We start from the raw sequence: 16,871 nt of genomic DNA on the forward strand, positions 1-16,871 counted from the left end.
ATTAGGGAAATGTTTGCTACAAACGTATCTCCCTGACAACGGCTTCCGAGTACAATATAATATTAGTAGCAGTTAACAAAACTTGAACAGATGTCTTTGGATAACGTACTACACATCAGTGGTGTATCTAAGTGATGAACTGGCAAATCTCTGGTTCAAGAGTTCGTAAGCATTAAAAAACATACTTAAAAAAACTATCTGATTCTACAGTCTCAAATACGTTTTTTTTTTCATTAAGAATCCATACTGGACGTGCTGGGGGAAAGTGGCACCCCGAATAAAGGGCAGTAGAAAAAAAAATATCAGGAACTGGAGGAGGATGGTATGCTTCTGGAACAATAACTGAGCCAAAGTTGGATCACAGTGAGGAAAAATTGTGTTTACCGGAGGTAGTGACTGGATAATATCACTGTTGTAGATGTAACCTGTGTGCGGCAGCACCGAGGTGCTGGAGAAACCAGACAAGTTCTTACGCTGGGCTCCCAAGAGCATGACGTTGCAGGCCGGCATCTTGGAGAGGATGGTGAGGCCTCCAGCAATCCCTGTGGAAGAAGAGACAGGGGGCTCAGGTTAATAGAGAAGTTTGACAATTAGAGAAGCCTTTGGAGATGCCTGCAACACGGAAAAGGAATATGTTAAACTGTAAGCATCTGTTTGTTGGAAGTGGTGCTGTAGATTCATATGCTCTGCATACTCCTGCTATCCAGTGTTGAGCTTGGACCTTGCAAGTTGTTTTTCTTCAAAGAAGTCCTTCGAGTCACAAGGTCTCAGTGACACCTCCTCCGGATGCAGGTGCACATGGTCACTTTAGGAAAGTCCCCCTTTTGACCCGTCACCCACACTTTTTTGCAACTGGTACTGAGGTTTTTCAACTGAAGATGCACTGGGTTCCTGCTATCCAGTGGCAGCGCTCTTTCCCTAAAACAAGTTAAAAGGTCTAATTGTGTACAACTGGCATACACTTTAGCACCCCTGCAAAGCCCTAGTAAGTGATATCCCTGGTACATAGGACATAGGTACTAAAGAGGGTCTCACGGGGCTTCAGCATGTATTGTCCCACCCAAAGGGCCTGCCAATGCTGACTGCATGTCATTGTGCAAGCCATGAGTGAAAACACGACATGGTACACTCATGTGCCATGCCCCCAAATCACTGCATCTAATATATATGTCACCCCTAAGGCAGGGTGCATTACATTTTATGTGAAGACATATCTGCCTGAGCAGATATGCCCCTGTGATATCTAGTTAGTCTACTTGGCTACCCTGAAACCTATGGTGTTTGGTATCAAACACCTTTTCTTAATAAATCCATACTGATGCCATATTGGATTTATGATGACATGCACCAGAGGGTACTCCAGAGGTGCCTCCTGAAACCTATGAGACTCTAGTGTCCTGACTGACATATATCGAGCAGCCTGCCAGCAACAATAGGTTTCTGACGCCCTGGAGGTGATTGCCCTTGCTCTCAGAGGCCAGAAACACTGCCTGCTCAGAAGAAAGGTGGCATTACCTCCTCCACCAGGATGGCTAGTGAATCTGCACACCAAGGCCAGGCACTTCAAGGTCCCTGCTGCCTTTCACATGCGACCCAGGCTTCCTCCAGACCTGGGAGAGGATACACCCTGCCCTGAGGCCCATTTGGCACCAGGACAGGCAGTAAATTAGCCACGTAAGGAGACGTGTTGCACTACCAGGCTAGTCAAACCCCTCATGTGGGCAGCCCAATGTTCTCCACAAAGGAAGGGTTCCACCATCTTGTTTTTGGTGGAATTCGGAATTCTAGGACAGGGTTATGCCTATGCCCCACAGGAAGTGAACATATAGAGTGGGTGGCACCCCAGTGGTAAGTAGCCCATTGTCTACTACCCTACTCTCCCCTAAATTGAGTATTTAGGCGGCCTCCTGACACCAGGAACTTAGATTTGTCCGGCTTCATGAAGAAGTACTAAGTAGAGGCAACCAGCGCAAGAACTGTGGAGCGGGTTTTACTGTTGCTGCACTGATTATCACCAGAACCGACTCATCCTGCAGCTGTGCACCTCCCAAAAGCCCTGGAGGGTTGCCAGTACTTCGCCAACCAGCCAGCATCACCCTTACAGTGGAGGAGCCACTTCCTGCAGGCACCAACAGAGATGTCCGGTCCACCGAACTGCTTACCACCGGGTCCACCAACACAGCAGTAACCCAGGAGGAGGTCGTCATGCCCCAGGAGGACACACCTGCCTCCCCACCAAGTTTAGAGATGCCAAGGAGTACACGAGTACTTGCAAGCTCTAAGGCATGTATGTATCTAGACAAGACACCACCGCCACAAAGGACAACCTGCCCACCGAGGGGGCGACTGAACAGACAAGGCTGACCATGAGGGTGGCCTTGTTGGTTTCTAGTTTCTAAAATATATTGGAACAAAAAAAAAAAGTGTTCTATTCTAAAACTGGTCTCGAGTTGCTTCTGAGTGTCTAATTCATTGACTATTTGTTCAACAAATGCTTAGCACTGCCCTCTGATAAGCCTAAATTGCTCTCCCACACTGCCACAAAAGAGAACCTTTAGGGTTATTACGTTAACCTGTCAGCCAATAAGGGTTGCCTGTACTATCTGCATAGTGTACCCTTACGTTGGTACACTGCAGAGATAGTAACCTACCTTCCTACAGTCACTGGCTCCACAGCTAAATTGTTTTTCTCTCAACAGATGAGTACGTATGAAATGGGAATAGTGATCATGCAAGTAGAAAGAGTCATGTTAAAGAGAAAGAACTGTAGCAACCACTGGCTTCCAGGGAAGAGGATGGGTGCATGTAAATCTACAGCACAACATGGAACAAACAGATGCTTACAGGGTAACGTAGATCACTACTGGACCTAGAAGAGACCGTGCCAAGAGTTCAGGCTGGCTGTGCTGACTGTTCCTAGGAATTGCTGCCCTGTGGCCTGTGACCTTTGCCTGGCATCATCAACTTTCCAGCGATTGCCAGAGTGACTTCCAGGGCCTTGTGGCAAGCCCTGCCCCACCAAGAACTGCATTCTGAATAGGGCCAACCAGCTGTGCCAGGACCGGGGAGACTCACCTTGCTGATCGCCACATTAATCTAATTACCCTCGGGCTGCCCTGCCCAGCAAGCCTCCCCCGTTTCGGTGAGGGGGTTTGAGCAGTGGTAAATCTGCCCTCTTGTGTGGACCCCAGCCCTTACCCTTTGAGATGCAAGTGTGAGATCCTTCCCATTCCTTCCCCAGGAAGACCCATATGCAGATATGGCTGAGTATCCTGTGTTGTGGGTGTCTGAAGGGAATGCACAGGTGGAACTGTCACCCCACCTAAGCCAGACGTGTATTGGAGGGAGGCTGTAGGCTCACAAGGCAGTGAGTGCAGAGACATGTTCACTTTCTAAAAGTGGTACTTCTAGACTAGTAGTAATAAATCCAACCTTCCCAGCAAAGACGATTTATTATTACCATTCCAATGGTACTAAACATGACCCAGCAACTCCTCTCAGATCATGAATTACAACTCAAGTTCATTATAAGGAATTCCTAAAGCTGGCCTATGAAATGTGTAGTCCTCACAATAATGAAAAAGCACTTGAGGGGTTTTTGATTACCAGGACATGGGAATAGATAGGTGCATGTCCTGCCTTTCTACTTACATGGGACCCTGCCCCATGGGCTCCCTAGGGCGTACTTTAGGTGACTTGGATGTAAGCAAAAGGGGAGTAAAGACTTGGCAAGGGGTTTTAGGTGCCAAGTTGGGGTGGCAGTGGGACTGCGCATGCAGGCTCTGCAGTGGCAGGCCTGAGACCGGTTTAAAGGGCTACTTAGGTGGGTGGCACAATCATGCTGCAGGCCAACTAGTTGCATTTAATTTACAGACCCAAGTGTGTGGCTCACCCTACAAGGTAATTAATATACCAATTCTGAGTATACCAATGTTACCATGCTTGTAGGGGAGAAGCACATGCACTTTAGCACTGGTTAGCAGTGGTAAAGTGCTCAGAGTCCCAAGGCCAACAAAAGATACAGCAATGAAACAGGAGGGTAAGGTAAAAAGTCTGGGTTACGACCAACCTAAGGATGCCAGGTCTAACAGGGGTGTCGATTTAAGTTCTAGACAATAACCATGTTGGATAATGGATAGGAGCCATTAGTCCTACATTATCTCTGTCCATTGTTGGTGGTAAAATGGAAGACGCACCCCTACTGGAGTGGAATGAGAAGGTGGAATGTGGAGCTAGTCCATTTTTGGCTGCAGAGGGTAAACCATAAGTGTTAGTGGCTTTCCCTCTGCCCGTAGAGCTATTTCCTCTATATGTTCCCCTCAAAAAACCTTTAGAATAGGAGGTAGAGGCTTGACGCTGAGTTGGAATGATCAGCGGATGTGGTTCCTTTGTAGCAACCCCTGTATATTGGCTGGCAAAAAGAAAAAAAAAACGTTTGGTTGACTTTGTAAAGCACCCATGGCTTTAGCTTTGTTGGTGTCTTTTTTTAGTTTTTCGAGGGTGGAGTCAACCTGGGCCCCAAGTAGGTGCTCCCCACCAAAGGGCATATTGAGGACAGCTTGTTGGACTTCTAGTTTGCAACCAGAACACCTTAACCAGGCATGTCTCCTAAGGAGGATACTGATATTGACCCCTCATGTGACTGTGTCTGCTGCATCGAGTGCACATCTAATTGAATTATTCACAATTGTCTGACCTTCAGAGACAATTTGCTGTGCATGTTTACGGTATCCTTCTGGGAGGTGTTGAAGAACCTCTTCCATTTTGTCCCAGTGTGCCCGATCATAACTTGCAAGCAGTGCCCGGGAATTAGCAATATGCCAATGATAGGTGCTTGCGCAGCAACCCTTTCTCCTGCTGCATCAATTCTTTTTTTATTTTTTTTATAAACTTTTTCTCTGGAGAAGGAGACTCTCCAGTAACCTCGCTATTTGCTCTTTCTCTGGCTGTGGTATCTGGAGGGACTTGTGACCGGATGTTTTTTGAGGCAGATGGAGCAGTCATATTTTTTATCTACCTATGGTGGTATTATATGGGAATGCACAGGCTCCTTGAAAATGTCTCCGACATGTCAAAACATCCCTGGCAACATAGGGAGGAACTGTATGTCCCTGCGTGTTGTGCTGAGGGAATCAAATAGAAAGTCTTCTTCTACTGGATGCTTATGTATTTGCACATTGTGACCAGCACCAGCCCTAGCTATTACTTGGTCATACCCAGCGGTGTTCTATTGGGGGGGGGGGGGTGGTGTTAGGATAGAGATCTGGATCTATAATAGGATCCGTATCATAAGTATTGCAGGGTCTTGTGGAACATCCGCAAGATCTTCCCTACCATATACAGGAAAACCTACGGTGTGTAATCTCCACCAACTTGAGTTAGAGTGAGGTGGAGGAGAAAAAGGAGGTGGAGATGAGGGAGCTATTTTGTGAGCTTCTTTACCGTCATTATGCGAGGGGGGGCTTGCGCCAAAGACATGTCCTGGCTCTCGATATCGGATTGTAGGTCTAAGTCAGAGTCTTCCCCCTTCTTGCTCCAGCTCCTCCTGTGCGTGTTCATCGCCGAAAATATCCAGGGTGTTGTCTTGCATCGAGTGTCTCATTTCCAGCCTGCGAGCTCTTTGGTCCCAAAGTGTTTTCTTGGACTGAAACGATCAGCACACGTAGCAAGTGGCTCGCTGTGGTCTGGGTAAAGGCAGAGGTTACACACTTGATAGTGATCTGTGTGTGAAAATGTGGTGTGGCACAGGGGACAGAATCTAAACAGCGTCAGTTCCAACATATTTTAACGTGCCATGTGGAGATAGGCCAGGGGCCAGGCGGGCCCGCCCCCAAGGGTACGCGATCGAGGTACGACCAGACTATATTGAGATTATGATAGAGACAAGATCGACTTACATACCTTCCATGGATAATAAAGAAGAAAAGAGTCTCGAACCAATTTGAGTGAATAAGGAGCAAGCAGAAACAAGTCTGACCCTGACTGCAGAGAAAAAAAAATCAATCTAACAAAATACTCAATGCCAACGCACAGTATCACCGAGAAGGAGGCGCCATGTGACCCAGTGACTAGAAAACACTTCTAGAAGAAAAACAAGTTGCATTACTCTGAGCCCAACACTCAATGGCAGGATAATGCACAGCATGTGTATCTACAGCCACACATGCCATCAAACACAAAGTTTTGATAATACCTTGACCAACTCTGGTCTGATCTCTTGACTGGAATCCACACAATGTTTTATAAAAGTGCATGGAGTGGATGAAGTGGCAGCTTTAAAGATGTCCAACATGGGTATGTTTTCCAGGAAAACCACAGTAGCTCCCTTCTTGTGGTTGGTGTGGGGCCTGGAGCAGGAAAATAAGGTTCTTTTAGCTTTAGCATAACAGGTCTGGATGCATTTAATAAACCACCTTGCAATCACTGCCTTCCAAATGGTGTGTTCTTTATGAAGCTGTGAAAACACTACAAATAACTGTTGCGTCTTACAAAAGGGTTTGGTTCTATCAATGTAATAAATAAGAACCCTCTTAACATCAAGTGTGTGGAGTTCTCTTTCAGCTCCCCAGTCAGGTTGTTTGGGAGGGGATGGGGGGGGGGGGGGGGGAGACTGAGCTCACAGGATTGGTTGAGGTGGAAAGGAAGTGACCACCTCGGGCAAAAACTTCAGACTGGTTCTGAGACCTACGTTGTCCGTGGGTACTAGGAAAAAAGGTTCATGAAGAGTGAAGGCCTGAAATTCACTTGTGCGTCTGAGTGAGATGATTGCGATCAAGAAGGCAACCTTCCAAGAGAAGAACAAGGGTGCATGAATGCAGTGGGGCAAAGGGTGGCCCCAATCATCTGGTAAGGACAATGTTAAGGCTCCAGACTGGTACAGGAAGCACCCTAGGACGGATTACCTACTCAAGGCCCTTCATATAGACTTTGATAACAGGGATTTTGAAGAGCGGTCCCTATTTTGCACGCATGCAGCAATTGCAGCTAGGTTTAACCTGTCATGCATAATCCAAACCAAACCTTTGATGGTGTAGGATGTAACAATAATGTCCTGCACCGTCAGGATGAGTGGATTAATGTTTAGGGTACAGTAATGCACAAAACGTTTTTGCTTCTTGGCAGGTGTGTGTGGTAGCTCTACTGGCTTCTCAGAGTATGTCCGTGCACTCCTGCAGCAACCCCAGGTAACTAATCTTAGACTTCAGGAGCCAAATCGCTAAAATAAGCTGCTTGGGTTCTGGGTGCCTGACCATTCTATTATCTGGAGTGCAAAATTCCGGCCTATTGGGGAGCTTCTTGTGCGGGACAACTGATACCTTGAGGAGGGCGGACAACCACGGTTGTCTGGCCCATGTCAGAACCACCAAGATGAGTGTGAGAAATGTGTGCCTCAGCTTCTTGGCCATGTATGTAATCAGCAGAAGGGGCAGAAAAGCACAGGCAAAGATCCCTGACCAATTCATCCACAGAGCATTGCCTATAGACTAGGTGTGTGGAAACAAATAAAAATTGGAAGGCAAATTGACATTTTCTGCTGTGGCAAACAGATCTTTGTCTGGGATGCCCCATCTGCGGAAGTAAGATAGCAGGACTTGCGGGTGGAGTTCACACTCGTTGACTTGTTGCTGAGTCCTGCTGAATAGGTCTGCAAAATCATTGTCCACTCCCGCTAGGGTCTCTGCCAGGAGATGAACCTAGTGATGGATAGCGCAGTGCCAAATATGTTAGGCTAGGGCCAACTGGGGACGTGAAGCTGGGTGATCACTGGGCATCCTTGGCTGCTTTTCAGAGGCAATTTTATCCAATGCCACATTCTTTCCGGTGCATGGGTGGATGAAAATTTTCCTTTGTCTCACATCCAGCTCATGCTAAAGTTTTTCCATGAGGGGCTATTCTTCAATGTTAAGGGAGAAGACAGGCTTTGGCGCAAAGGCTTTGGCAGCCAAGGTGGCTGGAGCTGGAAACCCTTCAGCTTCGAAGGTGCCACTGGAGTGTCAGCACTGACATGCACCTACGTGGTCGGTGCCAGGGAAGATGAAGGGCTTTGCTTTGGTGTTGTCTAGCACACTGGAGGGTGGTGGTGCACCTAAAGGCAGCAGCGGTTTCGCCACTGGACTCTAGGCCTGTTCTGTCAGGGAGGGGGTGGAGGAAACACATCAACAGCACTCACACATGCCGTGGTGTAACATATGTGGACAAGGTCGGACCACAGTAAATGGAGCGCATCGGGCATTTTCTTCGTCCTCACAGTACTGTGAGGCGTCTGAGTTGATGTATTTGGGGCTGGGTTGATGGGCACAGGAGCTCGACTCACTCAGACACCTCACATCTTTGGTAAAGCTGATCACCCTAGGTGCCGAAGAGGAGCAATAGGAAGCGCTAAGTGGACTGAGCATCTGTTGTGTGCCCACTGTCTCGGTGCTGATGTAGGAGGAACGCCAAACAGTAGTCACAGCAGATCTCGTCATGGTCCAACAAGAGGCACAAGAAGCACACTGCATGGAGGTTGGCTCATGAATACTTTCAGTGATACTGGGGGCACCTCTTAAAAGGGCATCCATTCCATTACCTTGAGAGCGTCTTCATTCTCCCAACAGAGCCCGGAGCATGCAGGCCCAAAGAACCGGAGAGGCCGAGTCGCTCATCGTCAATGGGACCCTAGAGGCCCAGTCGCTCATCATTAATGGGACCGGTGCTGCAAATGTAAAATTAGCATTGAAAAGTCTCCTGAGATGAGAGTCGAGGTCAGCAGACTCAAGGCCAGAATGGAAACTGAAACTCACTGAGAGCGGGAGCACACAGGATCATGTCCTAATTCCAAGGCGGAGAAAAACAATCCAACAATGGGGTCGGCAACTTGCCATCTACATCTAGAGGATGAATCACAGACTTCTTCCAGGAAAAAACAACTAGCAAAGTACAAGCCCAACACTAGAAGGCATGTTTATCTATAGCCACACATGCTCCAAACATAAAAAAGTTACACCCCTGATGTGTCCTAACTTTTTTGAAGCAAGTGCTGATTAATGAGACGCAAAACCCCTGCTGAACAATACACACAATGAGCTAAGATAGTCCAGGCAGTAGGATTTAAAATCTGGCATACCATCACAGTAGCCAAGTACACTTTTAAAAGGCAAGAGTAAAGATGATAAATAAGCTGCTCAATATTCTCTATGCATTCCTTGTAACAACTAAAACTAGAAACAATTTGTCACAGTGAATGAGGCACATTCCTTACAATATTAGGCATTAAACACTCAAAAGTTGGATAGAACACAGTGTGGAGAAGACTCAGTATCAGGTGCCTCACCCATGATCTTGGCTGCTGTAGAGGCTCCAACAAGGATGGAAAGGTTGGGAGCAATGAAGGACATGCGTGATTCCACATACTCATAGATACGGTGCTTGGACTGGTTGAGCTCCAATGCCATGTCACAGGCCTCTTCGATCCGATAGAGTTCCTCTTCAGTCAGTTGTTGCCTGAGCACGCCACAGTGGGTAGAAAGGAAGCGAGCCAAAGAGATTCAAGTAAGGAATCTAACAAGCAATTTTTCAACAGTCTGTCACGCAAGACAATGGCATTTCCAAATATTTAAGACTGCAGAGCTGCAAAAACTACATGGCACTCTATGTACCAGAAAGGGGAATCTGAAATTTTACAGAAAGCATATAATAGCTAGTAAGACCCAGTGCTTGACACAAGTATATGTTATGCATGTTAATAATTATCGTACTTCAAACAAGCAGACTATCCAAAAAACATTAGCAAAGCAAGAGCCAAAGTAAACATAGTTCATTAAATGTACCATAAGTGGTCAACTCTCCACAATGCAGTGTAGTCAAAAGGATTGAGCTGATAAAAGCTAGCTATTACTACAGCTCTCAGGTACAAGTTTTTCATAAACTCACATGCTTGAATTATTCTCCGTATGAAGACTGGGAATACTCCGTACAGAAGGTTTAAAAAGCAGTTTTGAAATACGTCTAACACTCAACCAGCCATGAATTAGGAGCAGTTTGACAACCCTTCATGTGGCCCAAACAGTGGGCAATGAAGTGAAGCCACTCAAACCTCCACTCCTCCAGAGGCTTCCATAGCTTAAATTTTCTTAGCAAGGATAGAAATAGTTGCATAGTAGGCATGCGATTCTAAAAAATAATGTTGGACATCTGTAGTTACAGGTAAATAACTAATCTCAAATCTTGGGGGCGTGGCCAAGATGGCGACCGAGCTGGTCGCATAAACCCAGAGCTTCAGGTGGGCCCGGTATATATCCTGCAATTGAAGCTGGTGTCTGCAACCAGGGGTCCTCGGAGTGGTGCCGCCGACCACTGAGCAGAACTAGCCGGTTCTTGCTGGTGGGTAAGTGGTGACAGGATTGGCGACCAAATGGGGTGCAAGAGGCCTGCTGACAAGTTGTGGATGCAGATGGGCCCGGCCCGAAGGTTGAAGAAAGCGGGCAGGGAGGCGAGTCCCAGCTACCCTCACGGTGATGAAGCAGGGCTTTGTCCCCGAGGATCTGGGAGACGCGCCTCTGGAGACGCCGAACCCACTGTGAGGACAGGGTTGGGACGGGCGACACTGCCAGGGCCTAGGAGGAGCTGAGCTGGGTCCCGAGGGTGGGCAAATGGAGTAGGGGGCCTCTGCTGCAAGTCGCCTACATGTCAGGACACCGGCACTGGCCCCAGGTGGCTTGAGGTGAGTGTCTCAGCTGCCCTAGGCCCGTGTGGGAAGTGAGGCCACCTTGGGCCTAGCCGGGGGACACGACCAGGAGAATGTTGGGCCCATTAGAGAAGGGTAGGCAGAGGAAGGGCCGTCCCACCACCTAGCAGTGACTGAGTCCCCCACCCAGGTGAACGTGGTGGGGACATTATCTACAAAGGTGGCCCTAGTGACAAGAGGGGAACACTACACATACCGGCGAAGACTACGTAAACGTGCTTTGACGGGCATCCCAGCAGCCTGCCGTGAGGATTAGGAGATTGTTGGTCATTACCCGAGACTACCGCATCTGAGCTTTCCCCCGAACCAATTGCTGTACGGCAACGGTTCCTGGGCCTTGCCTACATGCGGGTGGTGCCGCCCTGTGGATGACCCGAAGAAAGTACATCATCACCCTGCCTTGCTCCGACTGAATGCCTACTACGATGGGGAAGCCTAAATCATTTAAATCAGAGACCGGATCGGGTGAAGGCCCGCACCATACTAACCAACTGGACTCCACATTAGAGAGCCTTCGCCATCTTGAAATCACGTTGCAATCCCACTCTGGGCAATTTGACAAAGTATTGCAAGCTATCCTATACACCAAAACCTTGAGTCCCGGATTGATACGATTTCTACAGAATTGAATCTACTCCACGCAGCTCATCCTAAATTGGTGGTCCGTGTGGAGGAGGCGGAATCTTCCCTTGCCACAATACGACCAATGGTGAAGGATGTCCAAGTCCGGATGCAACGAATGGAGGAGGACATGGTTGCACTACAGCGGAGAGCTGAGGACGCAGAAGGGCGATCCAGGCGGAATCAAATACGCCTATTGGGTTTCCCGGAACGTGCAGATGCCCCCAGCGCAAAACTTTTCCTCGAAACCTAGCGCACAAAGACTGTGTTAGAGAAAAAGATATAAAAATTATTTTCTATTGAACGAGCGCACTGTGTACTGGGGCGTCCTCCGGTTCTGGGTGCCCCGCCACGACCATTAATAGCATGACTATTTAATTATAGAGATCGAGATATGCTCTTGCAGTGGTTCCGAAACAATGGACCTTGGAACTATGAAAATGCTTCGATCACAGAATACCTGGACTTCAGTATGATGGTGCAACAGCAACGGAACTCTTACACGAAGGTGAAACAACGCTTAAGAGAAGCAAATTTTATGTATGCCCTTCTGTTCCTAGCTAAACTCCCACAGATGGCAAAGTAAGTCACATCTTCCACTTGCTGGAGGACGTATCGACCTGGCTCCACGCCAAAAACATGGTGAGCATATCAGTGGAGACTCAGGATCCTGGAAACTGGCTAACACCTACAGCTAAGTCCCGAAAGAAAAGATCATCCAGGGCTAAACCGACTAAGGACCAGGCGGTCTCGGAGGCCTACCTCTGAGAGTCTGGTTCTGATACGGGTGGCTCTCAGTCGTCCGATAACCTGACTCGTGCAGGGCCCCAGCTCACTCAGAGATCCTGTGACGACCTCTAAAACTGCTCCTCCAACACATGATGTCCACGTGGGAAGATCCCAGACTGACTCAGTCTTATTACAAGGGAGGATATGTATATTCAAGAACCCAGCATCTGTCTTATTTTATATATGGGCCCACACTGAACATCTCTGGTACCTACCGAGATCTCACCCCCGAAGAACTGTTCCGTAAGGACCTGTTTCTTGTAAGGATTTACCTTGATACTTGTTATTTTCTTTGAGGGTGGCATGGTGTTGTTAAGCACTCAGGCCTGGGGAATGGGAGTGCTTTACGAAGTTTATATTTTAGTAGTTTATATTACTGTCTGGTTCACGCGATGTTGGCATGCGAGGAGTGAGGTGGTAATAAAAGAGGGGTGGGGGGCGGGGGCTGTGCTAAGATGCACCTGCATAATGACCCATGGTTCATCTAACTGCAAAGTATAACATCCTCACGTGGAATGTTAGAGGTATAGCAACACCACACCGCAGACATCAAATATATGTATACCTCTGACGTAGTCATATTCATTTTGCTTGTATTCAGGAAACACCTCACCAAAAGTGAACTGACGAATGTCTGTTAGCGGTAGGGTGGTCAAACATTTGGAACGGGCTACTCCTCCTATGCACGCAGCGTCTTGATCTGGGTTGCGCCTGAGGTTCCATTTATGTCCAACAGGATTCTGTCAGACCCTGAAGGCAGATATATAATGGTAGAAGGTACTCTGGATGGCCTTCCCATGTATTTGGTCTCTTTGTATGGCCCCAACACAGCCCAGGCTGCCTTCCTGGACACCCTAATTCCCGCCAAGTTAGCAGGACCACAGGACTCCAGGCTATTGAGAAAGAGGAGGGGAGGGAGAAGACTTTAATTGCATACACAATTCAGACTGGGATCGATCATTGTCCCCCATGCCTGGTACAATGGGTCTCTCAGTGACTAAACACTTCCAGCAATGGACTAAGAACCTGGATTTGCACGATGTTTGGAGACTTGGAGACCCTGGGTAAAGGGAATACTCATACTATGCTCCAGGCTACCAGGTACACACACGTCTTGATTATCTCCTCTGCAATTCCGAGTGCTGGGAATTGACCCACAGTTCTGAATATCTGGGCAGAACTTTATCGGATCCCAACCCACTCAAGGTCACGTTCCAATGGGGAAGGCCACGCCCAGCGATCCCTTCATGGTGCCTGCGGGTCAAGGCCCTACAAGACACAGTATATTGCACTACATTAGCCACAGCTATTTCTGCCTATTTTCAGGGAAACTCAGGAACGGGAACGTCTAGGAGTGGAGTGGGAGGCCCTGAAGCTCGTAATGCGGGGACATTGCACCACTACAACATGGGGGCCCGCTCCAAACTTACATGTAATGTACTGCAATCAGAGCAACTCTTGCGCTTGTTGGAGCTGGAGGGGGTCACCACGCTGCACGCGTATCCAAAGCTGGTGGCCCAACGCCGCCATTAATGGAAGGAACTCAATAGACTAGATGATTTATGTAGGAAGCTGGCCCTGTATATACTATATCAAAATGAGATATAGTGTGCACAGAGTCCAGGGGTTCCCCAAGAGGCTTGACAGAGTCAATAATAGATAATACTAACGCTCTATTTGAAGTACAGTGGTCGAGCAGTTAGGTTTATCAGAGGGTAGTGTTAAGCATTTATTGTACACACACAAGCAATAAGTGAAAACGCACACTCAATGACTTAACTCCAGGCCAATAGGTTTTTATATAGAAACATTATTTTCTTAATTTATTTTAGAGCCACAAGATTCAAATTGCAGACAAGTACATTAAATGAAAGGTACTTTGCATAGGTATATTTAGGACTTTGAACCAAAATAATGTACACAGTCTTTCATAAAATGGCAATAAGCTATTTTAAAAGTGGACACAGTGCAAAATTCAACAGTTCCTGGGGGAGGTAAGTACAGGTAGGTTAATGTGGTAAGTAAAGCACTTACAAGTTCAGTCTCTGGGGCATAGGTAGCCCACTGATGGCGGTTCAAGTCAACCCCAAGCACCAGCAACACAGGGCCGGTCAGGTGCAGAGGTCAGAGAGGAGCCCAAATAACATGGGTGCCTATGGAGACAGGGGGAGCTCCGGTTCCGGTCTGCTGGAAGGTAAGTACCTGCGTCCTCTAGGAGTAGACCAAGGGGGTTTAGTAGAGCACTGGGGGGGTCCCAAGTAGGCACACAAAACACACCATCACCGGCACAGGGGCGGCCGGGTACAGTGGGCAAACAGGGTGTCGGGTTTACAATAGATTTCAATGGAGGGACCCGGGAGTCACTCAGACGTTGCAGGCAGGGCACAGGGAAGCTTCTCGGGCCAGCCACCGACTTGGCAAGGGTGAGGGCCGCCTGCTTGTCACTGCTGCACCGGTGGTCCGTTCTTCACGGGCCTGGGGACAGCGGGTGCAGTGCTTCTTCCAGGCGTCAGATTTCTTTGTCCCGGGCATTGCGTTCAGGGGGGTCTTCAGGATTCCCTCTGCAGGCGTCATGGTGGTGGTGCAGAGAGGTTCCCCCACGGTCGACACGTCGTCAGAGGTCGCCTGGGGATCCTCTCTGGGTCCTTTGTTTCTCTGGACATGGGCCAGGAGCGTTGGGTGCAGAGTGGTGGGGACTCACGCTTCTGAAGTGAAGCGAGATTCCCTTTAAAGATGGTTTCTTCTTCTTTTTTGTTTGGACAGGTCTGCCGTCCGTGGCTACACCCTCCTTGTGCCTCCTCCCTTTGGGAAGGAGGGCACATCCCTATTCCTATTGGGCTAAATCCTCCAAAACAAGATAGAGGATTTTCTAAGGAGGGGGTCACTTCAGCTCTGGTCACCTTAGGGTTGGACCTGGCTGAGGGGGTCACGACTCCTTGTTTTTCTCAGTATCTTCCCAGACTTGCTGCCAAAAGTGGGGTCTGTGTCCAGGGGGTAGGCATCTCCACTAGCTGGAGTGCACTGGGGCGCTGTAACACCAGGTGTGAGCCTTTGAGGCTCACCGCCAGGTGTTACAGTTCCTGCAGGGGAAGGTGTGAGGCACCTCCACCCAGGACAGGCTTTGTTCCTGGTCACAGAGTGCACAAAGGCACTCACCCCATGTGGCCAGAAACTGGTCAGGAAGTGGCAGGCTGGCAGAGACTGGTCAGCCTAGCACTAGCAGTTGGGCTGGCATGCAGGGGGCATCTCTAAGATGCCCTCTGTGTGCATTTCTCAATAAATCCCACACTGGCATCAGTGTGGATTTATTGTGCTGAGAAGTTTGATACCAATCTGATTTTCAGATTTGTCATGTATGAAGTTAATATCTAAGTTAGAGTTCTTCAACCCCCATGCATTCAGCTTGACCATGGTCACTGTAAATAACCAATGGATCCTGTCCAGTGCAATCGCTACAACAATTGGAATGGAGGTTCCAGTATGCATTAGACAGGAGAACATGAGGTCTAAACAGGAATTACAGCAGTCACTGAATGTGTATTACACAGAGTAGACCTTATCAACTCTGCATTTATTGTTGAAAAAGGTACTGATGAACAGTTATCTTCGATGTCCGGACAGGTAACAAGAGGATTCTCAACAAGCAAGCACGATGGTGGCAACTGACAAGCAGTGGTGGAGTGGTATTCAATGAAGAGTTAATCACAGAAGAAGCCATCAACAAGTAGTGCTTGTGTTTGACCTTCCACAAGGAAAGCACTGACATGTTGAGATGGCCATATGCTCCGAATACTTGGAAAAGTTGACGAGACATGGCCAGTGGTTCTTCGGCTTATCTGTAACAGCAGCAGCCCATCCATACGGGCTGAGGGGGCCACGCCACCCTAACTTTTTCCTCACCTGAAGATTATCGGTCAGGCTGAACTAAAGTCAACCCGACAGATAGTCTTTCTGGTTAAGGTCAGGCAGCCAGGAGTTGGGCATGTGCTAAATGTGCAGACTCCTGGCTGACTGAGCTGGACTTTGCTTGGCTGAAGAAGTCATAGCCCTGTGGGCGTAACCTCTCCAGCCTAGCAAAGGTTCCTCAAGTCCCCCACCCCCCCCACGACGAGGGAGGAGCGTCACCCATTGCTTCAGGCCTGGGCGGTTCAGTTTTAAGCCCTGAAGCACCAGGGCAGAGTATCAATCAGTGACACCTCATCACAGAGTGGGGTCAGTAGTCTTATTAACCCCATCCCACTCTGACGAGCGGACTCCTGGGACCTCCGAGTCTTCCGTGTCAGAGCTACTGAGATTTTTTTTTAAAATGTTTTGGAGGGTGGTTGGGGGGGGGGGGGGGGGGTGGAGAGAGAGAATATGTATTTGTTAGTGAGTGTTGTGAATGGGTGTGTGTGTGTGAATGAATGGTGTGAGTGAGGTGCATGAGTGTGCGTGTAAGTTTACCCCTCCCTCTTAAAATTACTGCCCGCCACTGATATGTACATTTGTTAACTTGACCAGAGTTCAATACACTTTTGAGTTTGAGGTCAGAGTCTTCCAGCAGTAGGCTCTCACTGGATCGTTTGAGCCAACTAGGTCTCTCTTTTCTTTGGAGTTTTCAGTGAAGACACCACAAAAGCACTTTTCACAGATTACTCCCCCGAGGAGGCTGCTTTTATAGGTGAAGAGCAGGTGACTTTGCCAGTCCCTCAAGTTTGGAGAGAAAAAAGTATTTCGAAATATTCAGTTTCTTTGC

The 16,871-nt window shown here is 48.3% G+C and overlaps 1 protein-coding gene across 3 annotated transcripts in view; it reads right to left on the reverse strand.

Moving 5' to 3' along the window:
* PRPF31 (pre-mRNA processing factor 31) overlaps window positions 1-16,871 on the reverse strand; it is a 100,418-nt gene that overhangs the window by 45,298 nt on the left and 38,249 nt on the right. For all 3 annotated transcript variants that reach the window (XM_069200736.1, XM_069200734.1, XM_069200735.1), the window contains 2 exons: window positions 9,314-9,483; window positions 385-542 (listed from right to left, as the gene is read on the reverse strand). In XM_069200736.1, coding sequence (XP_069056837.1) covers window positions 385-542; window positions 9,314-9,483 — 328 coding nt within the window. The remainder of the gene's footprint in view (window positions 1-384; window positions 543-9,313; window positions 9,484-16,871) is intronic.

This window comes from Pleurodeles waltl, chromosome 7 (genome assembly GCF_031143425.1).
Source record: "Pleurodeles waltl isolate 20211129_DDA chromosome 7, aPleWal1.hap1.20221129, whole genome shotgun sequence".
Lineage (NCBI taxonomy): Eukaryota > Metazoa > Chordata > Amphibia > Caudata > Salamandridae > Pleurodeles > Pleurodeles waltl.